This window comes from Rhinopithecus roxellana, chromosome 19, assembly GCF_007565055.1.
Source record: "Rhinopithecus roxellana isolate Shanxi Qingling chromosome 19, ASM756505v1, whole genome shotgun sequence".
Classification (NCBI taxonomy): domain Eukaryota; kingdom Metazoa; phylum Chordata; class Mammalia; order Primates; family Cercopithecidae; genus Rhinopithecus; species Rhinopithecus roxellana.
The window spans coordinates 53,824,587-53,836,709 of record NC_044567.1 but is presented as its reverse complement, the minus strand read 5'-3'; the positions used below and the strand labels follow the sequence as shown (position 1 = coordinate 53,836,709).

General features: G+C 54.9%; 1 protein-coding gene across 1 annotated transcript in view; it reads right to left on the bottom strand.

Annotated features, from left to right (window-relative positions):
- TRPV3 (transient receptor potential cation channel subfamily V member 3) overlaps nt 1–12,123 on the bottom strand; it is a 47,356-nt gene extending 35,233 nt beyond the window's left edge. The window contains exons 1-2 of the mRNA XM_010382221.2: nt 12,075–12,123; nt 9,298–9,418 (exon numbers count right to left, since the gene is read on the bottom strand). Of these exons, the coding sequence (XP_010380523.1) occupies nt 9,298–9,416 (119 nt within the window). The 5' untranslated portion in view covers nt 9,417–9,418; nt 12,075–12,123. The remainder of the gene's footprint in view (nt 1–9,297; nt 9,419–12,074) is intronic.

Below are 12,123 nucleotides of genomic sequence, written 5' to 3'. Positions count from 1 at the left end.
AAAGGAAGGAAGGGAGGGAGGAAGGAAGGAAGGAAAGAAGGAAGGAAGGAAGGAAACAGGGAGCATAGGGCCATGTTCTTGTGAGGCTTCGATTCTGTTTGCTGAGCACATGTGTTGCATGTGAAAAGGGGCAGGTAGAGGAAACAGTCCATTATGGATTCATCTTGCACTCAGTAAATCTGCACTTAACAAAAGATAAACATAGACGCGCGGTGGCTCACGCTTGTCATCCCAGCACTTTGGGAGGCCAAGGCGGGCAGATCACCTGAGGTCGGGAGTTCGAGACCAGCCTGACCAATATGGAGAAACCCTGTCTCTACTAAAAATACAAAAATTAGCCGGGTGTGGTGGCGCGTGCCTATAATCCCAGCTACTCGGGAGGCTGAGGCAGGAGAATCACTTGAACCTGGGAGGTGGAGGTTGCAGTGAGCCAAGATCGTGCCATTCCACTCCAGCCTTGGTGACAGAGCAAGACTCCATCTCATTAAAAAAAAAAAAAAAAAAGACTCATAGATGCATAGGGGAAGCAGTCAGATATGCATTTGTCTCAGTGGGGGCGGGTGAGGGAGGACAATTTCTAGTCTCTTGTCCTGTAGTGTCAATTAGCGGCTAATTTACAACGTCAAGGTGAGGAAAGCCTCCCGTGGAGACATGTGGCTTTTATCTGTAGATGAAGGTCACACAGGAGATAGGTAGCAAAGTCCAGATTCAAAGCTGGGCTGGGCCAGATGTGGTGGCTCATGCCTGTAATCCCAGCACTTTGGGAGGTCGAAGTGGGCAGATCAGTTGAGGTCAGGAGTTTGAGACCAGCCTGGCCAACGTGGCGAAATCCTGTGTCTACTAAACATACAAAAATTAGCTGAGTGTGGTGGTGCGCGTCTGTAATCCCAGCTACTCGGGAGGCTGAGGCAGGAGAATTGCTTGAACCCGGGAGGCAGAGGTTGCAGTGAGCCAAGATCGTGCTACTGCCTGGGTGACAGAGCGGGACTCCTTCTCAAAAAAAAAAAAAAGAAAAAAACTGAGTCTGGATGACTCTCCTTGCTAGAAATACTGGGTGGATGAACCTGAGTCTCTACAGAGGGGGGTCTAACACTTGAGCCAGGTTGCCCTGCCTGCAGCCACCTCCAGGTACAAAGGACACCTCAAGGATGGGGAAGATGGTACTGGGAGCTAGGTTTTCCCGTCACCACCTACCCGCCCCCAGGCCTCAGGTCTGAAGTCAGACCCCTTCTGAGGGGCAGTCCCTAGACTCTGAGATCTATGTGGGCCTTCCTGGCTCTTGAGGGAGAGGGAGATGGTCAGAGTTATACTTGCCCCCGTTGATCAGCACTTGTGCTGTTTGTCACAGCAGAAAACGGGCTGAAAATGGCTGATCTAGGCTGGGTGCGGTGGCTTGAGTCTGTAATCCCAGCACTTTGAGAGGCGGAGGCTGGAGGATCACTTGAGGTCCGGAGCTCGAGACCAGCCTGGCCAATGTGGTGAAACCCCATTTCTACTAAAAATACAAAAAGCAGCCAGGCGTGGTGGCAGGCGCCTGTAATCCCATCGACGTGGGAGGCTGAGGCAGGAGAATCTCTTGAACCCAGGAGGTGGAGGTTGCAGTGAGCCAAGATCGTGCCATTGCACTCCAGGCTGGGTGACAGAGGGAGATTCCTCTAGAAAAAAAAAAAAAAAGGCTGATCTAGAGCAGGGAGGACTTGAGGGGTCAGAGGACAGGGCTGGGAATTCCCTGTGGAGAAGGAAAACCCAGGAAACTATCTCAGGCAGTGGAGGGGAGCAGTGGAGGGGAGGGGTGGGGTAAAGGCAGCTTTCTCCTTGGGCTGGGAGAAGACAGACAGAGGCCCAGGGCCCTGTGGCCTGGCTGAGCCCCAGAGAAGGAGAGAGACTGGCCTATGAGAAGAAAGACATACACCCAAGATGTGACTCCCAGCCAGACACAGCCCAGTTCCACCTTCAGACACACCCACAAACTCAGGCACCCATGTCCTTGGAAACACAATCACACGCACAGAGAAGAGCCTTCCGGCTGACGACAACCCAGACCGTGAGGATCAGGCTGAGGGCGATCTCGGTGGCAGCAACACTCCTGCCCTGCAGCTGCTACAGGACAACTACAGCCTCTGTGTCCTGGCCAGGGACTGTGGCCTCCTGACCAGCAGGGCCTCTCCAGGCACACGGGGCTCCTAAGCACCTTTGCTGCCTCCTTCGTTCTCAGGTCCAGAAGTACCAACATAGCCCTTCCTTCCTCACAAGACTACAGAAGAGCTCCCAAAGGGCAGTCTCAGCCGTGTCAGATTCAGGAGGGAGGGTAGCAGGGAAGGGACTGTGGCCCCATTCTGCAGACAAGAGAACTGAGGCTCAGTATGGAGAAGCAGCTCATCCATGGTCACCCCCCAGGGTAAAAGCCAAGTTGGTCAAAGAACCTGCTTCCCTATGTCCAGGCTCACAGTCCATACCACAATCTGCGCTTCTTTGCTCTCGCCTTAGCAATCTGAGCCTTCTTCCAGCTAAACTAGCTCCAGGGATTGGCCCCAAAGGGAGGTTGCTTGGCACAGCCACTTTCTAGGATGAGGCAAGCAGCAGAGACCCCGGGCTTGCCCAAGGAAACCCTGCCCTTTCCTCCAGCCACAGAGAAGCCTGAAAGGCTCAGCACTAATCCAGAAATGGGGCTACGTGGGGTGGAGGGCAGTACTGGCTGCCAGTCTCACCTGCCTCACCTGCCAGTCTCCTGCCCACCAAAAGGAACCTTCTGACCTGAGCTACCAGTCAAACTCTTCTTCCAAAAGGAAAGATGAACAGAGGAGTTAAACCCTTGCCTGGGAACTAAAGCCTGGGTTCTAATCCAGCTCTGCCTCTCCCTCCTGTGTGACCCCAGATGGTCACTTGCCCTCTCTGGGCCAGCCATCTTCACCTGAATGGATGATGGTTGGGCCAGATGATTGCTAAGGCCTGGAACCTGGAGCCAGGGCAGTTCTGGGGTCGTCCTCTTACGGAATGTCCAGCTGAAGTGGACATCGGAGGTCAATCAGTCTGATTGCCACTTCCCTGCAGCCCTGCAGCGCCCCAGAACTTTCGCCCTGCAGTAGTCACTCTGTGACAGCAGCCTGACCCAGAAACTCCAAACACATTTGCTGGTGGTTCAGCCCCAAAACGTCCTGGTTGAGATTTGCCAAATTATCTCCAGACGGAGCTCCAAGCCCTACACCCACAGCTTTTTCCCCAAGACTGTCGGTCCACTCCCTCCCCTGCTCCCCATCACCCTACCTGTCTGCATTCCTCAGTGGTGCATTTACTCCACAAATATTTATTGAGCATCTACAACGTGCCAGGCACCGTTTCTGCAGCTGGGGATACAGTAGTGAACAAGTGGACAAAATTTCCGTCCCTTCCAGAGCTGCTGTTCCAGTGAGTTGGTCAGAACTGACCAAGAAATAGTACAGTGAGGACACGATTTTCCACACTCTGGACAATACACCATCCTACAGCTGTACATTCCTCAATGGCAGAGACTACAGTTGAATTATCCTTGATTCCCAACACTGGTCCTAATGCTCAGAAGTCTTCATCGGTGAGTGAGTGGGAAGATAGATAATGAGTGAAAGACAAATGAGTGGAAGGAAGGATGGTTGGTTGTATAGATGCCCAGGTAAATGGATGAATGAATAATGGAGAGATGATAGAATGAGGGATGGGTGGATGACAGATGGATGGATGGATGGATAGATGATTGATGGGTGAATAAATGATGGATGGATGGATGGATGGATGGATGGATGGATGGATGGATGGATGATGGGATGGGTAGATGAGTGGATGGATGATGAATGGATGGATGGATGATGGGATGGGTAGATGAGTGGATGGATGATGGATGGATGGACAGATGATATGTGGATGGATGGATGATGGATGGATGATGGGTAGATGAGTGGATGGATGATGGATGGATGGATGGATGGATGGATGGATGGATGGATGGATGAACAGATGATGGATGGGTGAATAAATGATAGATGGATGGATGGATAATAAGTAATTGGGAGGGTAGGATAGGTAGACAGGACCAATAAGCAAATAAACCTACATAACCTTAAACCAAAATGTTGGGAGGTTGCATCCTTCAGGTGACTTCCACTGTGCTCTCAGGTGCTTAAAGCGTTTACCTCTCCTAAGCCTCATCCCCTTCCGAATCTCTCACAAGAAGATGAGGAGCAGTCCTTTGTCTCTGCCCCACCTCCCTACCTACTCAAGGCCTTCTCCCAGAGTCCACAGGGACCCAAAGATGGTCCAGAAAGCCATATCACAAGAGTATGTATCCACTCCAGACCTGAGGCTGAGAACCCGAGGGAAAGGAAGAAGCATTTCCTCATCACTCCATAGTGTCCTCATGCATGCCAAGGGCTGTGCTGGGCCACCCAGCTGCTTGCTCACCAGCTCATTTTCCTGCCTGCTCTTTTTTTTTTTTTTTTTTTTTTTTTTTGAGATGGAGTCTCGCTCTGTCGCCCGGGCTGGAGTGCAGTGGCGCGATCTCGGCTCACTGCAAGCTCCGCCTCCCAGGTTCACGCCATTCTCCTGTCTCAGCCTCCCAAGTAGCTGGGACTACAGGTGCCCGCCACCGCGCCCGGCTAATTTTTTGTATTTTTAGTAGAGATGGGGTTTCACCGTGTTAGCCAGGATGGTCTCGATCTCCTGACCTCATGATCCACCTGCCTCAGCCTCCCAAAGTGCTGGGATGACAGGCGTGAGCCACCGCGCCCGGCCTCCTGCTGGCCCTTTTATTGACTCATCTACTTACTCAAAAGCTTCTAATATCCTCTGTGTAAGAAACTCAAGGAGACAGAAGGGAAGAGATGAAACTTCCAGGGACCCCACACTCAGAGATCTCAACCAGAGCTAACACATCATCCCAATGACCATGTCAACCTCTTCAGAGAGAGGCTGGGCTACGGGAGCTCAGAAGAAGAGAAGATCCTTCCAGGTGAAGACAGGGATCAGGGAGGGCTCTGTGCTCTTTTGGGGTGGGATGTGGTCTGGGTCTTGACACCATCCTCTGGTTTGGGAAAAGCCTCAAAGGCAGAACAGCATGAGAAAGCCTCAGGAGAAGGGGAGGTCTATGTCTGGAGAAGGAAGCCCTTGTCAGCTGGAGCACCAGACATGAGAAGACAGTGATAAGTGCTGGGCTGGGAAGGACCGCAACTGTTGGGCAAAGACCTAACTCCTGGGGCAAAGCAGCTGCTAGACTGTGAGGGTCTGTCCTGTACCTGCCCTACTGGTCACTTTACACACCACATCCCACCCAGCGTCATAAGCACATGGAAGGCCTTAGCCCTGTGACACCCCAGCTCCTGACTTGTTGTAGATGAAGTTTGTTTCTTCCTGCCTTCTCTCCAGACCAAAGGGCACCAGCTGGGTGTGGCTGACCCAGGTGAGCAGTTCTATACCATTTCTACTGCATTTCTGTTCCTTTGAAGTCAAAGAACTATCCCTGAACAGTCCAGGACTGGGAAGGAGACTGCCTATTCATTTGCTTTGTGCCAAGAAATGCCCAAGTGCTCTGGGCTCTGCAAGGCCAGTACCTCCACAACCTCCATCAGTCTGCATCTCTGACCCTGGGCATCACTTTTCCAGGGTCCAGGAAGGAAGCCAAGATGACAGCTACTGTCAGGGAATGGCACGATAGTTCAGGAACACTCCCAGGTCCAAAAGTCTCTCCCATCTCCAGACTCCCTGGTGCCTTTGATTCCACCATTAGTACCTGTTTCCTTAGGGGTCAGCATTGCCCACTTTCTTCACCTATAATTTATTTTTTTTTTTCCTTTTTTTTTTTAAGACAGAATCTTGCTCTGTCGCCCAGGCTAGAGTACAGTGGCACAATCTCGGCTCACTGCAACCTCCGCTTCCCAAGTTCAAGCAATTCTCCTGCCTCAGCCTCCCAAGTAGCTGGGATGACAGGTGCCTACCACCACACCCACCTAATTTTTGTAGTTTTTTTAGTAGAGACGGGGTTTCACCATGTTGGCCAGGCTAGTCTCAAACTCCTGACTTTGTGATCCACCTGCCTTGACCTCCCAAAGTTCTGGGATTACAGGTGGAGCCACCGTACCCGGCCTTTCTTTTCTTTTTTTTTTTATTCTTTTTTTGAGACAGAGTTTTGCTCTGTTGCCCAGGCTGGAGTGCAGTGGCACAATCTTGGCTCACTGCAACCTCCACCTCCTGGGTTCAAGCGATTCTCCTGCCTCAGCCTCCCAAGTAATTGGTACTACAGGCACCCACCACCACACCTGGCTAATTTTTGTATTTTTAGTAGAGACAGGGTTTTACCATGTTGGCCAGACTGGTCTCAAACTCCTGACCTCAAATGATCCACCTGCCTCAGCCTCCCAAAGTGCTGGGATTACAGGCGTGAGCCACTACGCCCAGCCTTTTAATTTATTCTTTTTCTTTTTCTTTTTTTTTTTTTTTTTTTTTGAGATGGAGTCTTGGTCTGCCACCCAGGCTGGAGTGCAGTGGCGCGATCTCGGCTCACTGCAAGCTCCCCCTCCCAGGTTCACACCATTCTCCTGCCTCAGCCTCCTGAGTAGCTGGGACTACAGGCGCCCGCCACTATGCCTGGCTAATTTTTTTGTGTTTTTAGTAGAGACGGGGTTTCACTGTGTTAACCAGGATGGTCTCGATCTCCTGACCTCATGATCCACCCGTCTCGGCCTCCCAAAGTGCTGGGATTACAGGCGTGAGCCACCGCGCCCGGCCTTAATTTATTCTTTTTTTTTTTTTTTTTTTTTTTGAGACAGAGTCTCGCTCTGTCGCCCAGGCTGGAGTGCAGTGGCCGGATCTCAGCTCACTGCAAGCTCCGCCTCCCGGGTTTATGCCATTCTCCTGCCTCAGCCTCCCAAGTAACTGGGACTATAGGCACCTGCCACCGCGCCCGGCTAGTTTTTTGTATTTTTTAGTAGAGACAGGGTTTCACCGTGTTAGCCAGGATAGTCTTGATCTCCTCACCTTGCGATCCACCCATCTTGGCCTCCCAAAGTGCTGGGATTACAGGCTTGAGCCACTGCGCCCAGCCTATTCTTATATTTTCTGTTTCTCTCTAGGCCCAAGTCCCCTACTCAGTTCTAAGAGGGATGCCCAAACCTTCACATGAGGGTCCTCAGAGAGCCTTTGGGACAGAGGGGTGGACACCAATTCAGGAGGCACATCAAGCTCAGCCCTTGGTTGGGCTGAGGAGGCTTTGCAGAACTAAGCCTGGAGCTAAGTCTATGAATGGGGGGATGGGCTCAGAGCAGGTGGCTTGACGGGTCCTGCTGAGGAAAGAACCTGGGATTCTCCCAAAACTCTGTCCCCAATTTTTTCCCAAGGTCCAAACCTCCCCTGGAAAAGTGAGAACGGCGGGGAAGTGAGAGGACAGCCAGGGAGGTGGTCCTTGCCCGCTTAGCTCAGGGATGTCTCGGCCCTTCCCTGGACAAGTCCACCCAGACCCAGGCTGCCCCCTTGGCCCCACACAACACCTGTCTGGCTCCACTTCCACCAGTTTTCCCTCTTGCATTCCAAGATGGGGCCTCCACCTGGGTGTCCCTCAGGCACCTCTTACCCAACATTTCACAACTGAATTTGGCTCATTCCTCCTGACCTGGATCTTCTCCTCCGGTGCACCATGTCAGAGACGACCCCACCATCCCTCCAGGCCCTCCCACCGGGATTCCTCCTTCTCCCTTACCTCCCATGCCTGGTCCTGCAGACCCTACCATACTGACACCCCTCTGTGCTGTCCCCTCCTCTTTATCCCTGACCACCCAGGCTCACACATCACCACCTATCACCTGGGCTTCCCAAAGGCCTCCTCATGGTCTCCCTGCCGTCAGCCTCTCCTCCAATCCATCATCCACGCAGATCCCCCACAGTCACCTCTCCAAAAGGCACATCTCACCATGCCCTCCCTCCCACAAAAAATCCCTCCATGGCTCCCCACTGCCCTCAGGATTGTCCAATTTCCTTGACTGACCGCCAAGGAAGTCAAGGGGACTCATCTCCCCAAAGACTCCTCTACCGCCCAGCGTTTCAGCTACACCAGACTCCTCACCTCGGTGCCCCCACCCTGAGCCACTGCTCCTATGTCTCTCTGCCCCAGATGTACTTTTCCTTCCTCTCCACATCTTCTCTAGCACCACCTCCTCCAGGAAGTCCCCTGAGACTGCCTACAGGATCAGAATAACCTGCCACTCTTCAGGCCCCATGGGGCTAGTTCACCTCTCTCTGGTGGCTTCCCACTCTCTCCTCGACTCCCCTTTCACCAGACTGTGAGCAGGCATGGCCTTTTTTCTCTCCATGTCCCAAGCTCGTTATCCTGAGCCCAACCCTGGGGCTGGTACACAGGACACCTCAGTGATTATAGCTCCAACTAACAGAGGGGAAGCAGCAAGCTCAACCCTGGCCCAAAGTGGGCCTGGGATACAGGCAGAGGAGGCAGGCCCACCCCGGGTTCGAGGGACGCACAGATGAAGTGGGCTGGGGGGACAGCTTGAGAGGCACCGAATCAGCTGGGGGTGCAGAATCTACAATGGAGGCAGCAGAGGGGCGGGACGGGTGACCCTAGAGAGGCCCTTTCTCTGCTCCAGGCCTCCTCCATGTCCCCAGCCAAGAAGTAAAGCTGATCATTCCAGCCCGGTCCAGTTCCCAGGGACCCCGTGGAGGGATGGGGACAATGATGATGGTGAGGGTCACAGAACACTCTCAATGCCAGCACGTGCTGAGCTCTGACAGCGTGCCAGGTGCCACACTGAACACGTTGCTGACTTGATCCCAATTAACCGTCATCCTATCGTTGGTGCCATTGCTGGTGTCCCCATTCCAAAGGTGGAGTTCAAGAGCTTGAATAACCCGGCTGGGCGCACGGTGGGTGGAAAGCTGTTGGTGTGTGCGGAAAATGTGCCCAGCAGAGGGTCCAGGTCACCTGGAACTTCCACCCAGCATTCTGCTCCTCATCTCAAGGATGGCTGCAGCCATCCCTCACCTCCTTCAGGAGTCCTCCTGACCGCTCCTGCCTCAGCACCCCCTGATCCCTCCAAGGAGGCTTCCCTAATTGTGCCAGTCACACTGACCACCGCAGCTCAGACCCCTGAGTGTGCTCTGCTCCCCCCAGCACCATCCCCTAGTCATACCTCGCCAGGCACCGGGTCACCCCAGGAGAGACTGAGAGTCTCAGGTCTCCCCAAGGCAAGGGCTTCCTGGGGGTTGCCAGGACCCCCGCTCATGCCCCTCACAGTGCCGCGGTCCCAGTCCCGAGCCCTCCGGACCCACCTCTTCTTTGTGGGGGTGATCTCCGCCGCCCTCTTCTCTGGCAGGATGGCAGGGTTCCCACTGGGGGCGGCAACTCTCTTGCCCATGAGAGGCACTGTCTCCTTGGGGTGGGCGTTCATGGCTGGAATACAACCACAGGGCAGATGCTCAGGCCGAGGGGACGGGGGAGCTTCAGGGAGTTTAGGATCCCCGTGTGGCTGTATCCAGCTCCCGTTCACACTCCCTGGGACAGGAAGCTCACTCCTCCCTTCCCAGGTCACCAACCCTTCTTCAAGGATAGAGAAGCTGTCCCCAAAGCTTCCCCAGCTGCCTGCTCTAGCACCCCTGATGCTATGGTCCTAGGAGAGCCCAGGAAGGTGTCCCAGTAGAGACCACCATGCCCCGATCCTCTCTCACGACACCATCTCAGCTGACCAGTCCCCAGGCAGACTCCTGGGCACCAGCTGTTTTCTCGAGGCCCCTCTCCGATTTCATGATGAGCAGCTCTCAAACAGTTCTGACCTCCGCAGAGCAAGATTATCACCTCCTTTGCTCTAGATGTTATGCTCTTAGTAACACATCCTCACGCTCCTCGGGTGTTTTGGATTCCTCAGTGTCCAGGTGGTCTCTGCAGCCAACACACTGATCATCTCCCCTGCCCTCCCAAAGCTGCGTGTAACCCGCTTATGGCTGCCCGTCCATTAGACTCCCCTCCCAACTACAGGGAGCAGCTGAGTCCCCTTACCCCAGGCAGAGGAGGCCAACCCCCTGTCCAGACCTGCTTTACTGATGCTCAGAGTGGGCTGGGCACGGTGCTGAGCCCCAAGGGGTGTGGGGATTGGGGAAGGGGGACTGATACATCTTCCAACAAGACCAGGACAGACTGTACAGGCTGCTGTGTGGAGGAAGGACAAGCCGGGCAGAGGGCACGGCCTGGGAGGGTCAGGAATAGCAGGAGTGGCGGGAGCTGCTGTGGCCAGAGAACCTGGGGAGCTCACGGGGACCCTGGCAACGAAAGCCGTGTGGGCAGGCTGGGCCCTGTGAAGTCCTTGCACACTGCATAAGAGCTGTGGCTTTTGCCGGGCACGGTGGCTCACACCTCTAATCCCAGCACTTTGGGAGGCCAAGGTGGGCAGATTGCCTGAGCTTAGGAGCTCAAGACCAACCTGGGCAACATGGTGAAACTCTATCTCTACTAAAACACAAAAAATTAGCCGGGCATGGTGGTGCACACCTGTAGGCCCAGATACTCAGGAGGCTGAGGCAGGAGAATCGCTTGAACCCAGGAGGCGGAGGTTGCAGTGAGCCGAGATTGTGCCACTGCACTCCAGCCTGGGCAACAGAGCGAGACTCCGTCTCAAAAAAATGAATAAAAAATAAATAAAGTTTTTTTATTGAACATAAAGAGCTATGGCTGACCCCCGGGGGCAGCTGGGAGTTGGGTGCTGCGTTGCGGGGTGGGGGACACCAGAAGCCAGGGGCCAGGAGGAGGCTGCTGCAGGGGCCATAGGGATGGGGAAGGAGGCCAGCTGGCCACAGAGGGAGGACATGGGCTGGGAAAGGGTTGTGTGGACAGGTGGTGACTGTGCAGTCAGGGGGTGCCACTCTCAGCTTGAGTCACCCTCAAGGGACTCACCCAGAGGCACATAGGTGGGGGCAGGAAGATGGATTTCTGTAAGAAGAACCCAGCTGGGTGGGGTGGAGCTGGGGCCACTGGTGATCCTACCCCAACAGGAAAGCTTCCTGGAGGAAGTTTCCGGAACCGGATGTCATCAGGCTGGAGAGAGTCCCCCGCCCTCCAACTCAAAGGGAGCAGGCTCAGGACTGGCGAGGCATCAGCGAGGGACAGCTTTGGCCCTGGAGCGTAGGAACCTTGAGGCCAGGCAGGTGGAGCAGCCCCCCGAGAGGGACTCCTGGGGTCCCGGCCTTCCCATGCCCAGTCACGGCGTGATGAGGACGGGCAGCCTTTTTGGCTTTCCCCATCCACACGTGGCCTTTGGTGAACTAAAAGGCTGGGAGGCACCGAGCATGAAGGAGACAGATGAAGGGCGCGTCTCACCCCTCCCAGGGCCTCTGTTTTCCTTTCCGAGAAGTGGGCTGAATGGTCCCCAAGGACTCTGTGGCCCCGAGAGCTGGTTGCTCTCTGCCTTCCCTGGGCCTGAGAATGTGGCCTGCCGTGGGCCTCTGGGGCAGGAGAGGCTCAGGGAACTCCAGACTAGGGCCGCAGCAGCTATCATTAGCTCCCTGAGTCACCCCATAAACCCCACGTTCTCACCTGCTAGACTGTCTTGTTGCCCTGGCCCTCCCTCTCTCTCCCAATCCCTGACACTGATTGAAATGGTCTTTCCTGGGCGACAGACCAGGCCGCGGAGCCACAGCTGCTAACTCAGCACCTGTGAGATGCCTGGGCCCCATCCCTCTCCCGCGGTGGGGCCACCGCCTCCCATCCTGAACTCCCATCACACTCCTGCCCCAGAAAGCCGCCTCCCCGGGCCAGCCTGGGGAGGCAGGAGCCTCTCCTCTGCCCCTCAGCAGTGGTGAGATTGAGATGTCCCTTCCCAGGATTCCCAAACCTCAGGGAAATGTTCCTGAGTCTGTAAGGACCTGTGTTCTCACACGTCCCTCCAACCAAGAGCGCACGGCCTTGCTTTCCTCGCTGGGGCCCAAGCTCCTTCCAGCCCTCCTCCCAAGGCCTATTGGCCAAGGGCAGACATGGCCCAGAGGACCTCTGAGGGCCACGCTCCGGGCTCCCCAGGGACCTTGGAGATGACCAGCTGCCTTGTGCAGGGAAGACTCACCTGGTTCTGGGTGGTCGTGGCAACCCTTGCTCTGAGATCACCGCAGGTC